The sequence below is a fragment of the Podarcis vaucheri genome (genome assembly GCF_965113315.1).
Source record: "Podarcis vaucheri genome assembly, chromosome: 6".
NCBI lineage: Eukaryota > Metazoa > Chordata > Lepidosauria > Squamata > Lacertidae > Podarcis > Podarcis vaucheri.
Window position 1 is genome coordinate 77,639,382 of NC_138764.1, and position 26,655 is coordinate 77,666,036.

The window sequence follows — 26,655 nt, forward strand, 5'->3', positions numbered from 1 at the left end:
CACATCGCCTTGAGATGCGTGCATAACAGGAACTATTCAAGCATTTATATACTGTAAATATAACAGCTATGACATTCTTTCATTCAGCTGCTTACTTTATTTCATATTTGACCAAAGATACCCGACTTCTGTTTCTCACCTCTGGTACAACTAGAGGAGCTTTGAGGTAAAGTGGCAGATTGTTCCCACTAGATGGACTGAGCTGTGGAACTAACTGGTTGGGGTGGAAGTCTGGGGGATTTGGCCTGAGGTAAAAGCCACTTAGAGGATAGGGCTAGTGACAATTGTCACTTGAACCTTCAGAACCAGTCAACCACCACATTTAAGACCTCGGTATAAGTCCATATGTGCATAGCAACTCTTTAATAAATCAATAATCTTAAAATTCATCCCGTCTCTACGGCTTGTGTTCATCTCACACCTAAGCCTCCTGTATCAGCTGCTAGGAGGCCTTTAAAACATTCTGAGTAAATTGGTGGGAGCAAAAAAATTTAAAGCAGTGTTACCTAAACTTGTGGTTGCCCAGGGGAGGCTGAGGGAACTGGCATCCCTGACAGGCCTTCAGAGTGGTTTGAGGTGTGTACCCCTGGGAAAGATGAAGCACAGCTCTGAATTATTATAAGGCAGTATCACATGCTCATGAACTGAAAGGTGAAATGTAGATTATTCCTCGTAGCTTCGGCATTGTCACAGACTTAGCAGAAAGCTATCAAGCAGCGGCAAGTGTGTTTCTGAGTACCTACGTGATCAACCGAATGCCTACTTTCCAAGGGGAATTAAGCCAACAAAACTGTACATACAAGATTCTGAAAATAATCCACTCTGCTATGAAGCTCCCCAGAATCGTTAGTGGCTCATTCCCAGCTGAGATATTTAAGTTAGGAACATTGATTAAGTCAGAATGAGAATTAGCAATTAAAAAGGGTGACCTGGAGTGGAAGACAGCAGCAGTTAAAATGTTGAGTTTTACAGGACAAAGCAGAAGACAGGAAATATCCCCAAAATGTCAGGCTTTAAAAAAAGAAAGGTGGGGAAAGCAAGCATCTAGCTGTTAAGTCTGTGAGGAGAACTTGAAAATATGAGGGGAATGACTGGTGAAAAGTTCAGGAGACAGAAGCAAGGGCCCCAGAATATGATTGCTAGTGATATAGCTTCAGGATTCTGCAATGCTCTTTACCCGGCTCTGTGACTATCACAATATTGGGCAAATAAATGTATGTGAAATTGCAAAACCTTTCTCCGGCTGAAAACAGTCCTAAAGGAACTTGTTTGTGGGCTTTCCAGGTGTGCATCTTTTGAATCTGTGTTTGGACATCCCACTCCACAGATGAACTTTTGAATGCAGCAGAGAACCCAGAGGTGTTCAGAACAGTGGAGCCCTCTCTTGAGACAAAAGGCTTTATTTAAAATACCCCCACAGAGGTCACCAAGGGTTCTAAAAATCACAACAAGAGACACTGCAGAGCAAAGAGAAAATGAAGTAGAAGTATTTATTAAAACTAAAAGCACAGATAATGAACAAGGCACACAGAGGTGCATTGCCCTCAATGTTCAGGCACTGGGATTTGCTGGAGTTTTTGCAATGCACTTAGGTGCTTGGCTGCTGAAGGACCCAGAGTTCGTGGTTGGCACTTACAGGAAAAGGTGCAATCCTTAAGAACCACCACAATATCCCAGCAACCTTTAGCCGCCCAAACTGAATGGCATCGCTTTCTGAAAATGCATTAAGCACCCACCTCCATGACAAACTACACACACCTTCTTGCCGAGGCAGAAGACACCCTCTCTCCTCTGCTGTGCTTCCAATTTTAATAAAACAACATGACAAAAGCCAATCTCTACTTGAACTTGCCCATACTTTTCACTGGAAGTAGTAACTGAGACGTACTGGAAGGAGAAGAAGAATCATACACAATCTAGGCTTTTACTTCTTTGCTCCAGTAAATAAAGGCTTTTCGAAGCTATTGGTATATGTGTTCTATAAGTGCTCTCATCTGGGTTAGAAAAAAAACAGGGAGGGAGAGAGCCTGCTCCCATCCTCCTCCCCCTCCCCAATCTGCTGCCACTTCTCACAACAGGTTCGTGGGTCGATACCAGCAGAACTTTCTGTAGCTAGACATCCATGCTTAAATTCAAGATACCTGGAATATCAGATATAGGACTTTTCTCAAAACAGCCCCCTGATTCATTAGCTCTTTTATTCGTGAGTTTACCTGGATCCCCCAAAATACATATTAAGCACTACAGTTAAGTGGCTGGTTTCCCCCTTGTCAACTCCTTGAAAGTTCTGTAGGCCTATAGGCCACCATTTCAACCAAAGAGGCTCTGCTGAACTTTATGCAAATATCTCACACACACACACACACACACACACACACACACACACACACAAAGTCTGACTCTTCCACCATGCAAGATCAACTTGCACGGCACACACCAACATCTCACAGGCTGCGAGGTGCTGTTCCTTTGTGCTACTCATCGTAACTTTTCGCCAGGCGACAACAAATGGGTTCCATCAGCAAAACCAAGAAGTGTCAACAGGGCAAATGTTGGGCGGAAGAGTGGATGTAAGGTTAATAAATAAAACAGAAGGATGCTTTATGATACTGGTTTGTTCCTGGCTTTTGCAATCACCAGTTTGGGGAAAAGTTTATTAAGTGTATCAAAACCTCAAAAGGCCTCTGAAACGTGCTATGGTATGGAAACATCAGGCACTTTGTAGGAATCAGGGAACATGCTCTGAGTCAGGAACAGGGCAAACCCTTGGAAAAGGACCGTCCCCACCAAGAACAGTAAAGCAGCACATGGAACAGGCACACCAAGAGGAACAGCTCATCTCAACAAGCCATTTGGAAGCAGTGGCACATTATGGCAACAGCTTGTTGGTCTAAGCACTGGCCTTTGCTGAGGAGGAACAGAATTCCCTAGAAGGTAGCCACGTCTTAATGAAGAGAGATAATCAGACCTCACTCTTCTGCACCTAACCTAATAGAGCAGCCTTCCCACAACCTGTTGCCTTGGGGACATTTTGGACTACAACTCCCATCATCCTCATAGCCATGGACAGTGGGAGTTGTAGTCCAAAAGCGTCTAGAAGGCGACAGGTTGTGGACAGCTGTAGCACAGGAAAGTAGCTCAAGCTCAAGCGATCCAAGTCCTGCAATGCTAGTTCTGATCTGAACTAGAAAATGGTAGATATTTAAAATACCACACCATGGCACCCGTGTGTCTGTGTTTGTGTGCGTGTGTATTTTCTGTGGAAAATATAACTCCTAACACTTGCTTCAAGGCGGACTACTTGCAGGGGACCAGACGGCTAGGAGAGATAGCTGCTTCTCCTTTTGCAATGACTACAGAGTCTAGGCACAGGATGGCTACTCTGAAGTATTGGTTGTTTCAGTTTTACTATGACCTACACAGTAGGAGGGAAGAACACATGTTGCAGGCATAATATTTGCCTGACTGGCAGTATGTGTCTCCACCTTTATAAAATCATGGGCTGTCCAATTCCAACAAAGGGATCTTCAGGCACGTGGATGACCAAGAGCTCATACTCTGCAGAGGTATGTACATGTTGCCTCTGCCCTTTCCTCACCTACTCTTTGTGCATTTTTGCACAGAGGGCCTGAGGGGGGATTCTAACCATGTTCAGTAGGACACAGCTACAACCTTCAGGCAACTGGGAACCCTGGGAAATCAGAGATACCAATGGAAGGTATTCGAACTGCATCCCACTGTTAGAATCCCTGCACACCTTAACTCTGAATGAACAATGGCTGGAAGAGGAGAGGGCAACACTCACAGCCCCTACAAAGCTTAATGCCAGATTCACACCATACATTTAATGCAGTATGATACCACTTTAAACCGTCCTGGCTTCCCCCAAAGAATTCTGGGAGTTGCAGTTTGTTAAGGGTGCTGAAAGTTGCTAGGTGACCCCTATTCCCCTCACACAGCTGCAGTTCTCAGAGTGGGGTTTAACACTCAATCCCTCTTCGAAGGGGACTCTGTGAATTGTAGTCATGGGAAGGGAATAAGGAGGGTCTCCTCAGTAACTTTTAAACAGCTCCCAGAATTCTTTGCGGGAAGCCATGACTATGCAAAGTAGTATTGTGGTACTTTAAAAACATGGCGTGAATGTGACCTAAATACTCCCAATCCAAACACCGAAGGAGGGCTAAAGAACCTTTCTGTATATGACAGCCAGGAAAAGCCTAATTCAAAAAGGCATTGTTCTTACTTTCCCCCTCGGACAGAAGAAGAACTTCCAGCATGGTTTTAGGCTATGTGCGACCCAGTGCCACGATGCATTACGGGGTCTGTAGCCCTCTCATTCTAACAGGCACACACAGTTTCTTTTTCTTATAAAACTAGCCCAAATGGATAGGGCTGTTCCACAAATGTACTGACACCACAAAGAATGCCTACAGGCACCAACGTTGCTGAGTAATAAAGCTTTGCACACAAACACACCCACCCACCCAGCTGCCTTTTTTGTGAAGCAAGGGACCCTTTCAAAGCAGGGGAACACTTTGGTGAGTCCTAGTAATTGAAATTTGCTAGGCTAATGAAAAGGGAAGGCACCTAGGGGACAGCACCGAGAGCTGCCTTGTCATATGCTATCCAGCCGGCAACATTCACACCCTTTTTATCCTTGCTTCCCAACAACTGAAGGTACTTACCAAAATGGACAAGCCCAGGATGATGCTTGTCCTTCCTCAGACTCCTGTAACTAACGCTGTATGTGTCTCTCTCCCTTCCCTTCCTCCTCAACACGGAGTATTCCTGTACAAGATGAACCTGCCGTTCATTTTTCTACCAATAAATAGCATTTCAGCACAACAATATTGACCAGCCACACCTCCCACCACACGGATGGGACACAAGAGCAACCTCGTCCTACCAGACCCCAACAGCTCATCTACAACACGCCGGCTACTCATTTCTCAAACTCTCTTCCTCCATTCCTCATTTTTCTAGGCTAGCTATTCTACCAGGATACAATATGGCCTCTTTCCCTGCATGCCTGGACATGCAGAGGTCCACTTCATGCAGTCTCCTCTTCACTTGCCCTTTAACCTTCCAGAAACACTGGATGGAGCCCACATAAATAATAAATAAATAGTATGAATTCATGATTTCTGGAGAAAACCCCATAGTGCTTAGCACAGGGGGAGGGGGGATGTTCGGGCAGTGCACAGACTAAAGGTCAGTCAGTATTCACGCCTTTTGCTTTGCAGGGGAGGGTCAAACAGGTCTCCAAGCAAAAAAAAAAAGGGGGGGGAGGCATTTGTCATATACGGCTTTACATTATTAACTGCACCACAGCCAGGAAACAGAATTCCTTGCCTTTCTGGAGACTAACAAGCCATTTTGCTTCCCTCCTGATGAAGCAAAACGTTCTTGGCTGACCTTACCTTAATCACCATCCCCTCCTGCCTTGTGCTCATCAAAAGAGAAGCGACAGCTAAATTCAATGGCCATCTAGCCCACTACTTCTTCTTTTAAAAAAAAGTCGCACCGAACCCACCCCCAGAAATGAACTTCTTCTACACACAAAGGTGGGGAGACTCAGAGGCCTTCCAAAAAATAAAATAAAAATAAAAAATAAAAAGGTGAGGTGAGGGGAGCCCAAAATAAATAAATAATCTATATAGAATCCTCCTTAAAGCTTTATCATGAGTAGGACCTCATGCCCCAGGCTAATATCCAGAAACAACTCAGCCCATCATTCCTGGCTTCCTTATATTCACTTTTCTTTTGCAACCAGTATATATATATATATATATATATAAACAACTATGGGGGAGAAGCAACTCTTCAGGCACATCTGATTATCTATTTTGTTTCACTAGCTTTGAGCAGCTCCCCCCCCCCCGCTGCCCAAAAAAGAATTACTGAAAGGTTCCCTCAGCGCCATCCTGCACAATTCTACACACTTGGCTTCCTTTCCTCAAAATGGCCATTATTTCACCTCAGGATTACAAATCTCAGGTTTACACCTTGCCGGCAAAAATAACTCCCCCTACCCCCCCCATCACCCCTGATCCTCAAACTGCAAATTGTTGGTGTCTCGGTGCCAGCCAACCAGAATGACCTGGTCTGTAGGACAATGGGGTGTCAGGTTATCACCAATTATTACTTAGAAGTACTGTTCTTGCCTTTTTTTCTTCCACAGCTGGCTGGCAGAGAGAGATGCCCCTCTCGCAATGAATATCCAGGCCATTACTGCCCTACACCCCAGAGACTTTGCTGACAGAAGGGAAGGAGGAGCGCGTGTTCTCAGAAACTCTTCTGACCGCCGTGGTTTCCAAGGCAAGAGAAGAAATTGTTCACAGTAAGGAGCGACAAACAGCTGGCACGGGGTGGGGTGGTTTGCCCACAGCAAAATTCAGTTTAGAGGAATTGGGGAAATGAGTGGTTGAGCGAGAGTTAAGTTAGCTGTTGCTAGGGCAACAGCATTAACTACTAGGACTGCCCCTACAGAGTCAAAACATGGCACCAGAGAATCAAGATGGCCCTGGACACTACTACTGTGGGCCTGGACGCAGCAGGCCCACTGGAAGGCCACAGAAAGGGGCCTGCAACATTCACAGCAGCCATTAGCTTCACAGCCACCTTCTTCAGACGCAGCGAGGCGGCTGGCGACAGGAAGCCAAGAACTGAATCACACCCCGGCCACTGCTGCCTTCTGTTTCCCCCCTGGAGTCCTCCCTGCAGCACATCGGCCGAGGAGGCTGCAGCTGGCCTTGTGATTACATTCAGACGTCAGCTCTGAGAGGATGCCCCGTGGTGGGGCAGGGCCAGCTGAGTGGCGCTCCACACCCCACCCCACCTGAGGACGCTCAGAAATCCAAGGAAGTCAAGTCTCCGAAATCACAGTCAAAGAGCTCGCTGATGCCCTCGCCCTCCTCGAGCCCAAAGTGATAGTCCTGGGTCGGCGAAAGCGCAATGAATTCGGCAGGTAGGAAGCTTGAGAAGTCCTCCTTGCCCTGCTGGAGCAAAGCATCCACGGACGCCAGTGGTGAGAGGTTCACGTCATCCGCAGGGCACTTCAGTGGCAACGCGCTCTCTCTAGACAACAGGGGCTCTGCAAAAGACAAAACACATGGGTTTCATTCATTGCTTCTATTTTTTAATCATGCCACAGTCAACTTCTCTGGGTAATGAACAATGAACTTTTAAAGTGTGCATTTAAAATGCCACAGGTCAGTTCAGGCAACACATGGTGCCTGCCCACCGTTTATTTCATTTCATTACACTGAACGAAATTCAACATAGCGCTAAGTGGGGTATGTGTGTGAGGAACAAAGTTTGCTCATGCAGTGGGATGTTTCCTACCCCACTCTTTTCCTCCCTCGCCGTGCACTTCTTGCATTCACCCTAAACCTGTTCTAGGGTTCCTCCAACCCTCCAGAGAATATTTAGGGGCATGGAGAGTGTCACTGCATGAACAGAACTTGTTCCATGCATGCAGCAACTTACTGGACTCCCACTCATCAGTTTTATATCTTTCCCTTCCTCCTGAAGGAGCACAAGACGGCTAACAACATAAATGCAATAATAAAACAAGAACTGAATTGAACACCAGCAGCAGCAGTTTGAACAACTGACAGCAGCAGAGTCAGTGATAATGCTCCCTATATCCCAAAGGCCTGAGTAAATTAAAAGCTTTTACTCTTGCCAATGATGCTCATTTCCCATGGAAATGCCTATGGGAAGCCTGTAAGCAAAACCTGAGTGCCATAACATTCGTCCCAGTCACTGGTATTCAGTGGAGACAGAACACAACCATTGTGGCCATTGATCATCTGGTACTCAAGTTTGGCAGTGCATCTTCCACCCCTTTCCGTGTGTGTGTGTGTACGCAGCCACATTAACTTGCAGTCTCCCTTGTCAGAGACTTGCAAAAGATGAACAACCTTGACTCCCAACCTTGTCAGTACCTTTCTGATACGCCTAACATGCCTATGGACTCCTTATCTAGCCCTACCAAGCAGTGGCAATGAATGAAACAAAGGCACCAGGCACAACTGCTGAGTCATGACACTGACCTCCTTGCCACACTGTCTCTCCATGTGCCTTCCCAGAAATTCAGCCTGCGGTCTTACTTCTACTCAGCCCATAGGTAGGGAACCCCAGCCCGGGCTGCTGCATGCAGCATCCCAAGCAATGCTAAGTATTGTGCTTTGTCACTGCCATGGGGAAGGCAGGTGGCTCAGCAAAGAAAGAAAAGGAAAAAGGAAACCTGGAGCCCAGCAACAAAGCAGATGAGATTATGGTAGCTTCTTAAGAAAGGCCACCATGACAGAAAAGAGCATGTTTAAGACTGTGTTCTGCTCTTTCGAGGCAGAAATCTGTTCCAAAATGCCACAGGTCAGTTCAGGCAAGGAAAAGTACGGAAAGTGTGGGCAAAAGCCAGGTTTAGAAGAAAAGTTAGGGTGGATACTTCCTCCTTTAAGCACAACTGCCCTAGTAGTGCCTGTCAACCATCACTAGGAGCCACAGTGAACCATCAGGCCTAAAGCACAAGGAACCTGTTGAGATTAGCCTCTCATAGGGAATGGCCAGAGCTCAATGCCCAGCTTCTCCAGGTGTGCTAGGAAGAAACCCCTGGCAGAAACCCTAGGGATATGCTTCCAGTCGGTGTAGACAGTACAGAGTTAGATTTGGTATAAGGCAGCTTCCTATATCTGGGTGATGGAAAGGAAAGTCCAGCATTAGGAGTGTGTGCAGTAATGCTTGGGTAGGGCCAGGAGGGAAAGAGGAAGAACAGAATGTTTCCCCTTTGACCACTTGAAGCCCTACCTAACATTCCTGATCTGATTATACGGAGACTTCAGTAGGCACAAAATACATATTTTCCACGCAACTCCACCCATTAAGTTGGGGTGAGCAGGTTTTAGGTTAAACAACTGGACAGAGAGGAATTCTTGGATCTCTTGCTGCTAACAGAGTTTACACTAGGCAGACCCTTCTGGGTTTTTTCATCAGAAAACCAGAGTGGATGAAATCTATTGAGTTACGAGAAGGGAATGCTAAGATGGGAAGCACAGGAATCAATTCCCTCCCACTGGCTTACAACACACAGCACAAAAAGATGAAAGTCCACACAAAAATGATGCTCCTGATCCTAGCATATCGTTCTCAAGCGATTGGGTTTCAGTCTAGATCAGGGAAGGGGAACCTGTGGCCCTCCTGATGTTTCTGGACTACAAATCCCATCATCCCTAACCTTTGATCATTGCGGAGCTGGTGTGAGTTGTGAGTCCAGCAACATCTGGAGAGCTACTGGTTTCCTATCCCTGGTGGAGATCTAGGCTGCTTTTACTGGAGGTCTGGAAATATATTCCTTTTAATTAAATCTTACGTCCTATTACAGCTTTCAAGATTAGATACGAAGATGTATCTAATTATGGGGGGAGGGAGACTAATAATAATAATAACAACAATAATAATAATAATAAAAACTTCTATACCGCCCGTCATCCAAGGATCACAGGGTGGTTTACAGCATAAAAACACAAAAATACATAACATAGTAACAAACAAAAACAATTACACACCCACCCACACCAGTTTATGGTCTTGTTTAATTAGCCAAAGGCCTGAGAGGGGAGGAATGTTTTTGCCTGGCACCTAAAGATATGTAACAAAGGGGCTAGGAAAGCCTCCCTGGGGAGAGCACAAGCAGAGAGCCATTGCAGAAAAGTCCCGTTCTCAAGTTGCCGGGCGCAGGGTCTAGGTCGGTTCATATGGAGAAAATACAACATCTTCTGTGTTTGTGTACCAATGATCTGTCCACAGTCCACAAACCAAGCCTGCCCTTGCAAGCCCCCAAACTGCTCCCACACTCCACTCTGCATCCTGTTCTATGACCTATGGTGCGATGGGGCTGGAGTATCAGCTGCTGCAGACAAAATAAAGGGACAGCCAGCACAACCATGGATTTCTTGCAAGCTTCTCAATGTACCTGGTTGGGCCCAGCTGTACACAGAAACCCAGACTAGATGGGCCATGGTCAGACCAAGCAAGGCAATTCTCGCACTCTTATAGGAGACGTTACAGGCTCAGATCCTGACCTGCTTTGATACAGCCTCCAATCACAACATGCTCCAAAGGGACCTTCAGGTGCCCTGTTCCCCCATCCACATACCTTGGTCTGCACTCAGCAATGGCGAGTTCATTTCCTGGGAAGGACGCAGAAGTGCAGGAGCTGCTGCTGCTTGCGAAGACCCTGGGGAAGGTTCCTCGGAAGCCACCTTCAATGGACTCTTGGTGGGGCTGCAGACTCCAGAGCTCTCTTCTGGGCACAGGAACACATCTATCGGGCCCTGGGTGCTCTTCACAGCAATTTGGAAAGCCTGGAAAAGAAGAAGAGGTGGACATCTAAGGAGACATTTACACAACTGAATAGTTTTCTGTAATGGAAAAATCTCCCTACCAGCTTGTTCCCCTGAAGAAGAGATTATGGTCAAAACATGGTGGGAACTTAACCTATATTCCAGTGATGTGGGGATTAACGGGTGGACATTAGGATTAATTAGGGTTTTACAAAACCTGGATTGGATTGGGGGGGGGGGCTACTCCCCAAATGTGCAGCATTAGCTTCACATTGTCTACTACGCCCATGGGAATTTCCCCCTTAGCTCACCAATTGTATTTGGAAGGACGGAGACAACATTGCCTGAGCTGCCTTTTTCTGGTGGTCAGCGATTTATTACAGTGGTACCTTGGGTTACAAACGCTTTGGGTTACAAACTCCGCTAACCTGGAAGTAGTACCTCGGGTTGCGAACTTTGCCCCAGGATGAGAATGGAAATCACACACTGGCAGCCCGGGAGGCCCCATTAGTGAAAGTGCGCCTCAGGTTAAGAACGGTTTCGGGTTAAGAATGGACCTCCGGAACGAATTAAGCTCATAACCCGAGGTACCACTGTATCAACAAGGCTCCGTGGGTAAATGAATGTTGATTCTTACTCACCATTATCAGCTAATCCAGTTAAAGTGAAGCTACTGGCTACCCCCTCTCCACCCTTCCATACAGTTTGTAGCTGCATGAGCTATCTAATGTTTTTCTAATTCTTGCCTCCAGATCTGTCTACTGGAGATGACGTAATTTGGATCAGTATGATACATGGAGAATCCTGCCTTGGATAGGCAAGCAAGAAAGGATCCTTATTGGCCTATGATTCTTGAAGACTGGATTTCTTAGCCATACCATTGGTTCAGGGTTGGCTACAGCTGGATCAGTCACCACAGACTCCTGCAAAGGGAGTGACCGGTTCAGCTGGTAGGAGCTGGTGCAGAAAGCACTCTGTGCACAATGGCCCTATAGCGACCAGGAAGAGTTACCTCTGCCGGGTCAGAGACTTGCATCTGCGTCTCCTGGGGTGCTTTGATCACCATCACCAGTTGTTCAGAAGGGTCTGCAATGCTGCGCAGATCTTGGCATGTCACATAAGCTGAGGTGTGCCCAGTTAAGTTTTGCCAGGAGAAGGATGACAGACTACATGCTAAGCACTAAGTTACCAAGCCCAAATCACTAGCTTTTGGGAAACAAAGACTTCCACGTATAGCTTTTCCACACAGCAAGAAATCATTTGTTATTGCAATAGAACCCCCCCCCCCAATAAAAATGCATTATTATTATTTTTAAAAAGCATCATTAACATTTGGGCACCTTTTCCCCTGCCTCCCAAACATGGACATTGTACATCCATGGATCAGCATCACAGAGTCCGCCTGTGCAATTTCCCAGTGGATTCTGCACTATAATGGCTTCGCACAGGTGTCAGCCTCCATTACAATCAATTCCTTGTTAACTGTATACATTCTTGGAGAAAAATGCTAACACTTTGGGAGATAGTGAGGGGCAATTTTCTGCTCCACATTGTTCTCTGATATCACCTGGATGATTCAAAATGGACAACAAGCCCATCAGCCTAATCCTTAGGACCATGAAGATGATCATTTCAACTACTTCCACCAGACATCCTGAAGAAAAGCCACTTGCTTATATATAAAGCGTGGGCTGTGTTGGAGATGAGCTGTGTGCCTCCCGGTCAAACTTCAATGGATTGCAAAGGAATACGTTGAAACTGAGTTAAATGTGACAGTTGTGACACATTTACGGCACTGCACCCGTCACAGAGGGTGGGATCCAAGTCGTGTTATCAGGAACAGGCTCGGCTACAGAGCTGCCAGGCAAAAATCAACTAGCAACATCTGACTGACTCAATGCCACCCTTCTCTCGCTCTCACACAGCTCTCCGTTCCACTGACAATGCACAGTCTTAACCAGCAGCCAGGTAGGGATTTTCCATTAGCTCACAGGGTGGGGAAGTACAAATTAAAACACCAACACCCAGTCCTGGAATGTCAGGGGTGCAACTACCTCTTTGGAAGAAGGCACTCTTGCTGCACCTGGTTAGTGCTTTAGGACTTGCTTGCTAGGAGCCCAACTCTGCATCTTCCGGTCTGCTAAAAGCACCCCCCCTCCACCTTCCACACAAGGATATTGCTTGTTTTCTGGGTCCTCCGTGAGGTGCTTGAACTGTGTAGTACACATCTGGATGAGGCAGTCCAGTTGCTGTTCTGCTGCCTGAAGATCCTGGAGTTCCTTCACCAACCCCTGGCTCTTGCTGGCGCTCCCCACAGCAGTCCGGCTTCCCCTAAAGGAAACAGGGCAAGTCAAGATGGAATGGTCTCATCAGCGACCTGCTGTCTCCTAACATCAGGGGGCATATTAAAAAGAGGAATAGACAGCATGTTCTATGGTCCCACATGGGACTACTGCAATGCGCTCTACGTGGGGCTACCTTTGAAGGTGATCCGGAAACTAAAATTCATCCATAAAGCAGCAGCTAGACTGGTGGCGGCCACTGAGACCGCATAACACCGGTCTTGAAAGACCTACATTGGCTCCCAGTATGTTTCCGAGCACAATTCAAAGTGTTGGTGTTGACCTTTAAAGCCCTAAACGGCCTCGGCCCAGTATACCTGAAGGAGCGTCTCCACCCCCATCATTCTGCCCGGATGCTGAGGTCCAGCGCCGAGGGCCTTCTGGCAGTTCCCTCATTGCGAGAAGCAAAGCTACAGGGAACCAGGCAGAGGGCCTTCCCGGTAGTGGCGCCCTCCCTGTGGAACGCCCTCCCATCAGATGTCAAAGAGATAAACAACTACCTGACATTCAGAAGACATCTTAAGTTGTTGTTGTTGTCAAAACTGATCCAGTGCAGGGTTAGTGAATGCCCAGGTACTTATATTAGAAGTTTTATGGTGCAGCAACATGGAAGTCACATTGGGCCAACTCTGAAAGTTGGTCAACTCTATCCGATACTACTTTTCATCTGCTATTCATTTAACGTTGGTGAATGTTTATATACAACCATCTCTACACTTTCAAATAATCCCCACATCAGGATGGGATGTGGTGCACATTTTTCCTACAGCATGGCATGGATCAAGCATACATTGCAGATGAACACATTCATACCACACTTCTTGCATTACATTATATACACAGACTTTTTTGTAAGATCATCTCTTCCGTGCAGGAGGGGAATAAAATATTCAAAAGGACAGAAGAGCAGGGGTTTTTTTAGCTTAAGTCAGGCTTAACAGCATAATCTTAGCCATATTTACTCATAAGGTAGTCCTATTTTATTCCATGGGGTTTGCGGCAATCCTATGCACACTTACTTGGGAGTTAAGCCTCATTTCATTTTGTCATAAGATCATAGGAAGCTGCCTTAAATCATGAGACCATTAGTCCATCTTGCTCGTTTGGTCTACAATGTCTGGCAGTGGCTCTCCAGGGTTTCAGACAGACACCTCTTCCAGTGCTACCTGGAGATGTCACAGATTGAACCTGGGGTTTTCTGCATGCAAAGCAGATGCTCCAATATTGAGCTAGGACCTTTCTGTAGTGAGAGGCTAGGTTCTCAATAAACATATCTAGGAAAGCACATTTTATTCAAATAATAATAATAATAAATACTGGTGCAGCTTCAAAAGCACGGATGGAGCAGAGGTGCAAGTACACTCTACAGCAGGACTCCCAGTTGTTCAGGAGATGGGATTTCACTGCCCTGCAAAGCTGTTTGCCCATCCTTATGACAAGCAGCACATTTTACGCACATTCCATAAAGTATGTACATTTCATTTTGTAGTTTACATAGATAGCCGAATTCAGTTTTTCTGGCACCATGTTCAAGTTTTCTTGATGTAGACTTTTGCTTCTTTAAGTCTTTGACTCCATATATAGTCCTTGTGATGACATTCACTCACAGAAGAATGCTTGTAAATGAGAACTATTAACAAAAGGAGCTGTATTAAGTCCAGTATAGTTATCACTCTCATCTTCAAGTGTTACCCTATTAATTTTGCACAACACAGAAAGCCTTATCCATGCCAAACTTCATTTCATACAACAGAAATGAAGACAAATGCTTTTCTCCTAAGAGACACATTCCAAAAGGACAAGCAGGCAAGTCTCCTACAGCAAATGCAAGAAGTTGGTTACTTCCTAAGGCCAGGAGAAATTCGGAAAACCAATATAATCAGAATAGGGCAACCCAAAGGAACAGGTGACATTCTACTTACAACCACTGGATATGGTTCTTGGACTTCTTGGTGATCAGCTGGATACCTTCCAGGACATTTGTGATGTCATAGATCCGCCTCTTCTGCACCTTCAACACCTCTGCAGCCCAGTTGAGATCCACAACACCATCAGGCGATTGGCTCAGCAGCTCCAGGAAACGTTTGGTGGTCAGATTCAGGGAGGTTTCATAGCGGGATTTCTCTCCAGGAGACTTCACCCCTGAGGATCAATGATGACTTCATTACAACTAGCAACGTTGTTGAAGGTTTGCCACTGCATGGCTTTGAATGTGTGAACTTGTCCAGCTCATGATGCTTGGCTGCATCGCAAATCAAGCAGCATTTCCCCAAGTTACTGCTGTTTGGCTCAGAATTTAAACCCCCAATGCCTTGAATTCTGCTATCCGAGGCACCAGATAAAATATAAAGATCGTGGCTTCTCAAAGAGGGCTCCAGCAAGACCTCCCCGTTAACCCAAGGGTTTTGCAGAGGAGGCGGCAGGGGCTCATGGTGAAAAGCAAAGATTTGCAGACCCATTAAGGTGCATTATAAAAATCAGTCTACAGTCTGAAAGATATCCATCCACCAATTACACTGCAACCAAAAGAGGAACTGGCCATGTCTTCTGGTTGATTTGCACAAGTATTTGTCTCTTGCTAGCAGGAGCAGAAAACTTCCTTAGGTAAGGCAAGCAGAGTTTTGCAGTCCCCTGTAGCATCCTACCCAGTTTCCCTTCAGCTTCAGCGACGTCAGGTGCCAGGGCCAACATAGTTTCATGTCTATCTTCACAGCTTTTTAGGTACAGTACAAGAAAAGGATCTAAGGGTCTTGGTGGACCACAAGCTTAACATGAGTCAACAGGGTGATGCAGCAGCAAAAACAGAGTGAATGATCTTCTAGGCTGCATTAACAGAAGCACAGTGTCCAGGTCAAGGGATGTACCACTCTATTCTGCCTTGGTCAGAACACACCCGGAATACTGTGTCCAGTTTTGGGCACCACAGTTTAATCAGGATGTTGACAAGCTGTAGCGTGTGCAGAGGAGGAAGACCAAGATGATCAAAGGTCTGGAAAGCAAGCCTTATGAGGAACAGTTGAGGGAACTGGATATGTTTAGCCTGGAAAAGAGGAGCTATGACAGCCATCTTCAAATATCTCAAGGGCTGCCACATGGAAGATGGAGCAAGCCTGTTTTCTCCTGCTCTGGAGGCTAGGAACCAAACCAATGGCTTCAAGTTACAAGGAAGGAGATTTTGACTAAACATCAGGGATAATTTTCTGACAGTAAGAACTGTTCAACAGTGGAACAGCCTCTCTGGGAAGGTGGTGGAATCTCCTTCCTTGGAGGTTTTGAAGCAGAGGTTGGATGGTGGCCACCTGCCATATAAGATCTAGCTAAGATTTCTGCATTGCAGGGGGTTGGACTAGGGTCCCTTCCAGAACTGCAGTTCTGTGAGAAACTTGCTCTTTTTTCACTTTTTTTTTAAAAAAAACCCCAAGAATGCTCAGATTTCTAGGATTCTAAATCTAGTGTCAAACATCAGCTTTAGCACTTACTATTATTAGGATTTTCAGATTTTTACAGCGACATAGTTGGTTTCCTATTTTCCCCTGACTCCATTTGTCTCTTTTGTAGTGGTTCTTTCACTTCTGTCTTTCAGCCGTTTGTCTCTTTGCACTTATTTCTGTACCATTTTAACCGAAATCTGATTGTATAGTTGTAATTGATGTCTCTACTGTTAATGTATGGCTGGGTTACCTGGGTTACCTGTACATTGCTTAGAGAAGATTGTAACTAAGGGGTATGTAAGTTGCCAAAATAAAAATAACTATTTTTTAAAGGGGGGAGAATCACTTCATTTTTGTTTCCAATGGCTACCCCCCAACCTCCCCCCCAATGATGTACAAGGCTTGTAATTGCTTATCCCCCCCCCCAAAAAGCACCACAGCCGCCTTCTAGGCTCAGACTGCTCTATTAACAGGAAGTCCTGCCCTGTTTAACTACTGGGAAAAGGAAATCTTGAAAAATCTGTGGATTGATTAAAAGCAACAGGGTTCCCTTCTGGCCACTAGCACCTTTGACAGGGTTTTTCGCTTTTCCTCGGGCTGCATGAACACTCTCTGAAATGTACTGGTGGTCAGTCTCCAAGTTCAGCTTCCGTTTTACCTGGAACAGAAGAGAGAGAGAGATTTGCAATAGGTTGGTGGATAGCTGTAATTTCATTTCAGCTATGCAGTAAAACAAGGAAGAGTTTGTGAAGCAGAAAGAGCCCAAGAGTACTTTGAAAAACAGGACGAAATCTCTATGGCTATGTGCTATCTCCATGTTCAAAGGCACTATGAATTAACAATCTGAATTATCAGTTGTTGGGAGAGAGCGACTGACTTCCTGTCCTCCCTGTGAGCTTCCCAGGGACATCTGGCTGACCAGTGTGGGAAAAAGGATGCTGGGCTATTTAGTTCTTTGGCCTGATCCAGCTGGGCTCTTATTATGAGAGTCTCCCACTTCCAAACAGAAGTGATACAGCAAAGGCTGTATCATATAGTTTCTCTGCAACTGTAAACATAGCCCTAAGACATCACCAAAACTGTCTAAAACCATAGGAGAAAGTAATGTGTGAAGAAATTGTGCAATTGGAATTGCTATTTTTTTCATAGACAAGAAGCTTGCTTACCAAGAACCATTCACAAGCACTCTAGCTACTATTGCCCAGAATAAGGAAAAGCTTAGGAAGCTGTCCAAACTATTCACTGCTCATGATCAACAACTCAGCAACATAAGGCCTTCTGGTCATGGCGTATTTTTAGTTTTTCTTCTGTGCAGCTTCTTTTCAAGGTGTGGAGTAAGGAGAGCTTATATTTTGCAAGTCTCAGGTATTATTTCAATGAACCTAAGCATCAGTGATATTTCAGTCATCAACACCAACAACTGATAAACCTTTAAGCTCTCGTAACTCCATACCTCTTGCCTGAAACAGAAGAGTAAGAGATGGCAAGATCTTGGGCCACAGAGACCTGAAGTACTGACCTAATAGAAGTTGATCACATAATCCACTAGAGTTCCACAAACAACAAATCTCTATGAGGTTGCCTAGCAATGAGCAAAAGATGCAGGACTTTTTATACAAACAAAAATCCAATAAGGACAGCACAATTGCAATATGTTGGTTTGAGAATCCCACTTTAGTTACTATTTACAGAGCAACCAACTTGGTTGGGATGTTTCAGTGAGGGAGAGAGAAGTTGCTCCAACCTGATGTGTTGAAGAAGAAGACCAGAAGTCATACTAGCAGAGCAGAGCTAGGAACCTTTTGATACTCCAGATATTGCTGAACTACAGCTCCTGTCATCCCTGATTATTGTAAATACTGGATGAAACTACTGGGAGTTACAGTCCAACAACATCTGGAGGGCCAAAAGCTCCTCAGTCCCATAATAGAGGTAGCAGACATTTCCACAGACAACCCTAAAACTGGGAGAAGCAACAAGTCATATTCTCTTTAATCAGTGATTCAGACACAAAACTTCAACAAATTAAGTTGTCATTAAGTTAAGATAACATCCTACAACATGATCCTGTTTTTCCAACTCAACCTTATTAAATGATTGCTAACATAGATGGAAATTAGTAAGGAGGTAGATGGAAATTAGTTAGGAGGTAGCAGAGAAACTACAAAGGATGACCACTACAAAGAAAAGCTTTGCAGCAAGTATAGGTAGATAAAAGATTAAGAAGAGTAACTATCAAGAAGATGATAAATTGGTACATTAGATTGAAATGGGTTGCCAGTCTGCAACCATAAGGACAGAATGATTTCTCCATTCCTTTCAGCCCATCTTTTAGTTTATTCCGTGGGTACAATTTCCGCACAGCTCATAGGTCCCCACACAACAAGATTGCATCCTCAGGTCTATCCATTCCCAGAGATTACAACAGCTGGAGAGCAAAGCAAATGCAAGCCTGGACATTCCGCTTTCTGGAAGCCTATTTGCTTCTTCTGAAAGGAAGCATTAGGAAATCCGCAATGCCTGTGGACAGTTAACAAGACAGGCTTGATAGACGAAGTTTTAAATATAAAATACCATCTGCATTTTTTTGCCAATGACTGAAATACACTAGGCATAGCCGCAAACATAACCCTACCATCTAGTTTTTTCTTTCGTTTTCCAGTGCTGGTGTTTGCTGAGAACCACCTCATGGGAAGAGAGATAGAATTCTTTTCCAAACTGAACTCCGGCTGAAGGCTTCGATTTATTAATTGTTCCATTTTACTGTCCAGGAATGGTCTCTCTGTTTTCTTCCCTTCAACATGGGAGGCTAGTAACGGGATCGAGGCTCACTCCAGCACTATTCTGTCTCTGATGAAGGCCTGAAACACTTGTGAGCAGCTTGCTTCTTGGCTACGGGGAGCAGCAACGCTGAGAGATCTCACCTGGCAATTCCAGGATCTAAAGCAATCATCAGGTCAAATTCCACTGCTTCCACTTGTCCAACTACTGATAAAAGAAAGAGACTGCTTCTTTCCCAGCAGCTAAGACAAAATGACGAGCCGAAGGTGGGAATGAAGGTGTTACTTATTAAAGGAAGTATATTCTCATGCATCCTGCAAGTAAATACTTTCTATAGAGTGCTTTACAGTTAACTGCAGAAGTACTCGCAGCATGCTAAAAATGCTTTAAGGAGTAAATGTTGGCCATACCTGAATGAATCCCTCAGGTACAGGCACTTTAAATGGAAGCATGAATCCGGCATGAATTAGAAATTCTTTTGTCTCGTTGCAAAACCAGAATTACTAGGGGCCCTGGGTGGGAAGCTATAGCAATTAAACCAGTTTAGGTCTGCAGAGTAGACATGCCCTGTAGATGCCTTCACATGTGATGCCAAGAATGCCTTTTAAATGGGGTGAGAGTTGGAACTTGCGCTTTCAGCAAGGGAGCTTAATTTTTAATTCTGTCCCAAAGAATACTCTGTTTAATGTGCATGACCTGGTTGGTCTTGGGAATGTGCTTTCCTGTTCCTGTCAACCTGAAGCACATTTATGTCATAATGAAATCTTGCACCCAGGCATTCCCCTTTCTAGATTGCCGTGTCCATAGTATTTTTATGTTAACAGGAAACATATTACTAAACTTCTTCTTGTTGTTATTATTATTACTACTAACACATACAGCCAAGGTTGGTGCATCACCAGTGCACAGGGCAGAGATGGGAGAACAGCTGGAGAGAAAGGGCGATAGAGGAGCGTCTTCTCCAACAACTTGGAGAAGATGCCTGAAACATCAAGCCTAGTGAGTGGCTGAGACTTTGGTGCTGCACAACCCAGAGGATTTAGTGCGCTGTGTCACTGTTGCCAGGTGAGTGTGCTTCAGGATGCATTACAAAGCCACAACCGCTGGCAGTTTGATGAGAGAGCAGTGTAGGCTGTCTCCTCCTTTTTTGCTATTGCATTAACATCAACAGTGTGGCCATAAGCAGGTCTTGGTGCACCGTGGTCTTTTTTGTAACGTATCCTTTGCTATTACCATATGAAATGGAAATGCTTAGTTCTTCTCTTGGCTTATGCTGACTCTGTGGTGGATTTGCCATCCTTTATGTCACATCCACATGGTTTTGTATATCAGTTGCTGGAGGGTGGGCATAAGTGTGCATTTTGTGCTAAAATGTGGGTTTATTATCCCCTGGTTGCCTACCAATATATTACTTTAAAGATTTTGTATTGATCATTAACTGCATTGCTAGAAAATGTTTTATAGCACTGGCTTTTTTGCCAAGGCATTTGTTCCAGGATTTGCACTTTTAGTTACTAATGTTCTTTTTATTTTCCAGTTTATTTTAAATTCGATATTGTGTGCTTTGCCGGGAAGAGTATATTACTTTGACACTTTTTTGTAGCAAGAGACTATTAATAAGAAATAAATAATTTTGTATGGTGTTGGGCTCTTTTTTTAAGAGACACAAATTTAGGGTTCAAATCAAACAATGACATCAGCAATGACATATAGTAGGGAACCCAGAAAAATAACCTCAAGGTGACACAAATCAATTACAAGGCCATGGTTTGTAGCCAATTCTAGTCTGACTTAGAGTAGACCAACTGACATTAAAGGACACAGCTAATTTAGCTTCATTAACCTCAACAGGTCTACTCTGAGTAGGTGTAGTGTTGTATACAACCCATTTGTCTCTGCCCACTGTAAAGAGAGGCACTAAAGTCAAAGTGTCCACGAGATTCCAGCCTAGCAAAGCTGAAAAGCCTCTGGCGCCTATTATATCTGAGTTTCTGCAAACTTAGAAGGTGTGGCATCTAAAAACCCTGAACAAATCTGAGGGCCTAGAAAGCCTAATGTTGGTTCTCCAAAACTGAAAAGCTGGACACCTTGGGATCTGAAATATTTTTCAAGATTTGACTTGGAATACTCTTTAAAAAATAGCCTTTCCTTTCTCGCTTCCATTCCAAAATGACAGATCCCTGCAAACTGAGCAAATCCAGGTTCTGGGGGGTGCTGGCATCCTCCTCCATGCAACCACAAAGGTCATGCCCTCAAACCTACTACATGGCTTGAATACAGCAGCACCAACAGGGCGGGGAAACCAGACATCTTCAGTCCTGCCCTGAACAACAGGCACCCCAATGAGACAACACAAAGTGAAGGCTCATTACAGATTCCCGACCCAAACATTTAAAACAAAGAGCCGACTGTAAAGCGGCCGCCCACTGCAGGCCCCTCTCAACAGAAAAGGGCCTCTGTGGGAGGAGGATGCAGGCAGCTTTGGTGAGCATCACCTCCCTTGCTCTGCCTGCTGGGAAAGAGCAACGGGAATGGCAACCATCAACTCCCTTGCACTGGCCAACTCCAGCAACAGCTTCAGTTCTCCAGGAGCAGACAGTTGTAGGAGCAGGATCCCACACAATATAGCCAAGGGCAACCATGGCTCCATGTTTTGTTGCCAGCTGTCTCATTACAGAAGACAGTAAGTCCCTTAAGCATCTGGCTCCATTTCTGACAAGCCAACCCAACTGAGAAGGCAGGGAAAGAGACCAGGTTTACAACCTCATGTCTTTCAACTGGGATTGGAGGGGCAGGCAGTCCCTGCTCCCCTGTGTGTTTATTTGTATAAGCACCAGTATATGGTAGGAATTCAACATAGTGCTATGGCAATCGTTGCCTCAGCACAAGCATTTCAGCTGGCCAGAAAGAACCAACACCCCAGTTCTCCTCCCTGTATGTTGTTCTGGGGGTTATTTTGACCCCAACTACCACGGGGGACAAGGGACGCGGGTGGCGCTGTGGGTTAAACCACAGAGCCTAGGACTTGCCCATCAGAAGGTCAGTGGTTCGAATCCCCGCCACGGGGTGAGCTCCCGTTGCTCGGTCCCTGCTCCTGCCAACCTAGCAGTTCGAAAGCACGTCAAAGTACAAGTAGATAAATAGGTACTGCTCCGGCGGGAAGGTAAACGGCGTTTCCATGTGCTGCTCTGGTTTGCCAGAAGCGGCTTAGTCATGCTGGCCACATGACCCGGAAGCTGTACGCCGGCTCCCTCAGCCAATAAAGCGAGATGAGCGCCGCAACCCCAGAGTCAGCCACAACTGGACCTAATGGTCAGGGGTCCCGTTACCTTTACCACGGGGGACATGGGGGGAAAGCACTATTGCCCTAGTCAAACTCCTTGTGCAGGCTTCTCCTACTTCCTACACTGTTGCCTTCCCATTGCCCTTACAGATGTGGTTCCTTGACCAGCATTTTCCTGCAACATGGGGATGCGTTGATGGAGAAACTCTGCTTGTTGAATTGCTGCTATGTTGGTTCACAAGAAGCTCCAAGGAGAGAGACAAAATAAGCAACAAACATGCACTGAATGCGTTTGGGCGGACAGATATACATTAGTAAACTACTTTTATTATTATGCAGGGTTATGTTAAGCACTTTATGCTTTAAATGTATACTAACACATGGAGAAGTGGGACAGTGACTGCCGGTTTTGCCCACAACATTTGGTACCCTACCCCCAAACACCCATGGGTTCAAAGCAATGTCTGCAAACAGGAGCCTATGTATACACAGTTGCACCTCCATGCAATTGCTAACAAACGCAGGTGTGTAGGCTACCCATGTCATACGTCACACTGAACATGTGGATGTTGGGACAGGGCCAGCAGGCTTTGCCCATCCTCTCTTCAATGTGGAAGTATATGTGCAGAGGAGAAGGCCTGAAGAAGGTTCCTCTCTTTGCCAATTGCTGCTCCTACACTTAGAATGTAAGTGAACCAATCTGGAAGAGTGAATCCTGTGGGAAACTGCAATCAAATGTAACTAGGAAGCTTGGGGTAGTTAACACATGAAGGGGTTAAGACCATAGAATTGTATGCCTAGACTCAGGCCTGAGTCTGGTGAAGTGAAGTGTCTTTGTTCATTCTCTTCCACCATCTGAAGCAGACCAGGCAGCGCATCTGAGCTTGCTCGCTTCAAGCCCAGGCTGTATGCTCAGAAGTATTTTTAAACCCAATAATTTTCTACCTCTGTTCTTTGTGCTGCTACATGGAACAATCTAATCTTTGGAGTTTGTAGGTAAAGCATTTAAACTTACTAATGGTGTGGTCTGTTCATTGAGAGAGGGAGTGAAATGGAAGATTGCTGTAAGCAGACTAAACATGATCTTAAAAGGGTCTAGCAGCCTAAATTCCCATGCTTCACTTTGCTGAATGTTTTGCTCCTTTTTAAAACTTCTGTTGACACTCTCTCTACTAGAGAATGTGCTTGCCCCATGTTTTGGGTCTCAGGATCCAGCAAATTCTTTTAAACCAAATATGTTTATATAAATTTCTGACAAATTCAGCATTCTTGCAAGGGTTTGGTGGGGTTTTTTTGGCCTTCAGTTTTCCAACAGGACCTCTAGCTTCTTATCAACATCTAGTACATGCTACAACTAGTGATTATGCTATATATTAGAAACACAGAGACAAAACTGTACTTGTCACTTCCAACTAGTTAGACATGCTTCATCACTAACCCTCTAAGTCCTATAGTCAATAGTAATACTATAAACAATGCAGCACATAGAAGCTCCTTACTATAGTGTATATACTGATTCACACAACAGCATCTCCAGTACCATTTGAAGATCTGCCTATTTCTCTGTACACACTATGTTCCAATATTCCTAAACTGTGTCATTTTATTGCAGCGTTCATGCCTCTTTTTCCAGTATACACAATAGTAAGAAAACATAGCACAGTCAGTCAGTGCTAAAACTGTTAGCCACAAACTAATTTAAGATTGGTTCTTGTATATATGTAAATGCATATGCTCCCTAACATAAATAAAGGGACATATAGAAATGCTTGAGATATTCTGTGAATTCCTGTGCAAACTAATTTGATCCAAACCTCTTGGATTAATGTGTGGATCAGAGCATAATTATCCTTCAGATTGCACACTTCTGCAATACTTATTGGCTCAAACAATGTACAGAAATGCATTAGAACGGCATTTTATTATAAAATAGGTTTGCAAATGCCTACATTGAAATAGAAACATTATTTAAGTAGCTTGTTTTGTGATAAAATATGCATTTAAAAAATCGTGCAGATTTTTTAAGAGAAAGAAATGCAATGATGAATGCAGAGACAGACTTACATGTTAATTCATGCCCAATTGACATGGACTGGAAATAGACTGGTCTGCCCATCCTTAGGGGCACAACATACGTCGCCTTCTCTCACACACATTTAAAGACACTAGCCTGATAGAACAGAAACCAAAGTTGCACAGTTCCTGCCACTTCCTTCCTTTGCAATGCGGTGGCAAATCTATTACCAATAGCTTTCCCTTTGGTAGGTCTTCCTTTTGTTTAACATCAGGCTGGGCACTGCATACCTCAGAGTATGTAGCTCTAAAGAAAGCGACTGCACAACAAAGCCGAAGCCAAACATTTGTCTTTGTTAAGAACAAGTTGCACAGAACTCTGGGCCTTGACATCCTGTAACAGGAAGTTAAGCTGCTTCACTAACAACATTTGCAGGCTGCTTGCACTGAAAGAAGAGACTCGACACAATCCAGCAAGTTCTGCAGCCAGGCTCAGAAAAAAACAACAACCGGGTGTCTATCTATCTAGGTCAGACAGGACAACCTTGCAGCGTTAAGTTCGACAATGTAACATTTTGAAGCCTAGACCTTCTAGTTAATGATTTCTCTGCATGCCTTCACGAGCACTCTGCCCTTCCTACGAGATTGCTACATATGCCACGTTTAAGAGGCACTATTTCAGTCACAGTCTTGAAACTCTCCCCACATCTCTCCTGTAATTACAGGCACAGGGAAAGCCTTTACAAAGCCACATGGGATTAAAAGAAAACTGTATCAACTCACAGATATAACTGTCCTTCTACTGATATAAGCAATCTAGAAAAGGATCAGAAAGGCCTCTAACACAATGGCTCTCATATTATTTAGCAGTGCTGGAATTTGCTAGGTAGCTGATCCTGGACAGAAGCAACAAGTTGAAAGTATATATATATATATATATATATATATATATATATATATTTGGTGGCAGGGAGGCAATCTGAGAAGTTAACCACTTATTCCCCAACATATGGGCAAAACCAACTACAAGGTCTTATAGAGATTGCAACTTGTTCCATTACCCTGAGTGTAAAGTCTAAAGATTGCCACATTGCTGTTGGTCACAAGAGTTTTTACATTTTTGCACCATGCCCCCGGTGGAGGATGGAGCACGATTCAGTGGTAAACAAAGGGCATCTATATTATATGCCCATCTCCGTGGCGTCCTAGAACATCGGGTGCATATATATATATATATAAACGTTATACACAAGTTACGCTTCAAAACATTTCGTTGCTGGCAAAGCTTGCTGCTCTCCTAGGAGCCAGCAGCAGCAGCAGCAGCAGCAGCAGCGGGGAAGCGGGTGGCATTACCGGCGGGCGCTCCAGAGCAGGCCTCTGCGTCGCCGTTTCCAATCTGGCGGGCTGCGGAGTGGCGAACAGCAGCAGCTCGGCGTCGCTCTCTCCTCCGGGCGCGGAGAGCTGGTCTGGGGTGGAAATGATCACGATCTGCTGCTCCATCACATGGATGGCTTCCGCGCCCCTCAAGAGGGCTTCCAGGTCCGCCACATTCTGGGTCACCCCCAGGCCCTCCAGAGACATGGTACAAAACGCTGGCACTCACATGCCTCGCAGGAGACTGGGTGGGGTGGGTAGGGGTGAGGGAAAGGCCTGATCCTGCCCGCTCCTCTGCCTCCCTTCCCCCACGCACCGCAGGAAATCCGGAGGATCCCTCTTCCCCCACCCCCACCCCACCCCGCCGTCTTGATTCCCCCTTCCCGGGAATCAGAGCCGTGTCAGCGGGCCGGGGCCACCGTCCTGGCCGCGGGGGTGCAGGGAGACGCCGGATGGCAGGGGCCGGGAGCCAGGAACACGCCCCATCCTCCTTTAAGGGCAGAGGCCCGGGAAATGGTGTCCCGCGGAGGTGCAGCCGGCCAGGGCCGCGAGCGGAGAGGAGGCGGCGGCGGCCAGGCCGAGAGCGGAGGGCGCCGAGGCTGCTTCCCGGGTCATCTGCGAGGCCCCCACGAAGGCGCGGGTCTCCGCGGGGAAGGGCAGGGCGCTACGGCGCACAGCAGGGCTCCCTTCCGCCTACGCTCGGCCGGCCAGCGCCGACTTCCCAGCCGCCCTGCCCTGCCCCGCTCGGCTGTGTGGTGGCCCCGCGCGGAGCCGGGCTCCTCTCGCCCTTCTCTCCCGCGCTCGGCCGGACCCGTCCGCTCCGCTCCAGGCACTGTTATTGTTCCCAGCTGGTCCCGGCCCCGCACACGTTTGCGCGCCAAATCCTTTTTGCCGCGAAAGCAGCACGAGCAGGGCGCCGTCGCTCCCATTGGTCGGCTCGCCCGCATCAACATTCGGCTCCGGGTGGGCGAGGGGGCGGGGGGAAGAGCAGACGCCGCCTCCCCATTGGACGCTGCGCCGTGATTGATACGCCACGCCGCCGCCTCGTTGGCTGCGAGAGGGAGGACGCCGGAGCGCCGTCGTGA

At 45.9% G+C, this 26,655-nt stretch overlaps 1 protein-coding gene across 1 annotated transcript; it reads right to left on the bottom strand.

Annotated features, from left to right (window-relative positions):
• Nucleotides 1-1,476: 1,476 nt before the first annotated feature.
• E2F1 (E2F transcription factor 1) lies at nucleotides 1,477-26,464 on the bottom strand. The gene is made up of 7 exons (XM_082225738.1): nucleotides 25,550-26,464; nucleotides 16,687-16,777; nucleotides 14,611-14,830; nucleotides 12,525-12,677; nucleotides 11,359-11,473; nucleotides 10,160-10,367; nucleotides 1,477-7,093 (listed from the first exon to the last, which is right to left on the bottom strand). The coding sequence occupies exons 1-7, from the start codon at nucleotides 25,775-25,777 to the stop codon at nucleotides 6,849-6,851; spliced, it is 1,260 nt and encodes a 419-aa protein (XP_082081864.1). The 5' UTR covers nucleotides 25,778-26,464; the 3' UTR covers nucleotides 1,477-6,848.
• Between the last annotated feature and the right edge of the window lie 191 nt (nucleotides 26,465-26,655).

Bases quoted from the DNA above. Each gene is read 5' to 3' on its own strand.
- E2F1 (XM_082225738.1), bottom strand. From the start codon at position 25,777: ATGTCTCTGGAGGGCCTGGGGGTGACCCAGAATGTGGCGGACCTGGAA. The intron at 16,778-25,549 runs GTAATGCCACCC...CTTCTGTTCCAG, and splicing joins CTGCTCTGGAGCGCCCGCCG to GTAAAACGGAAGCTGAACTT. The intron at 12,678-14,610 runs GTAAGTAGAATG...TGTTTCCTTTAG, and splicing joins AAGAACCATATCCAGTGGTT to GGGAAGCCGGACTGCTGTGG.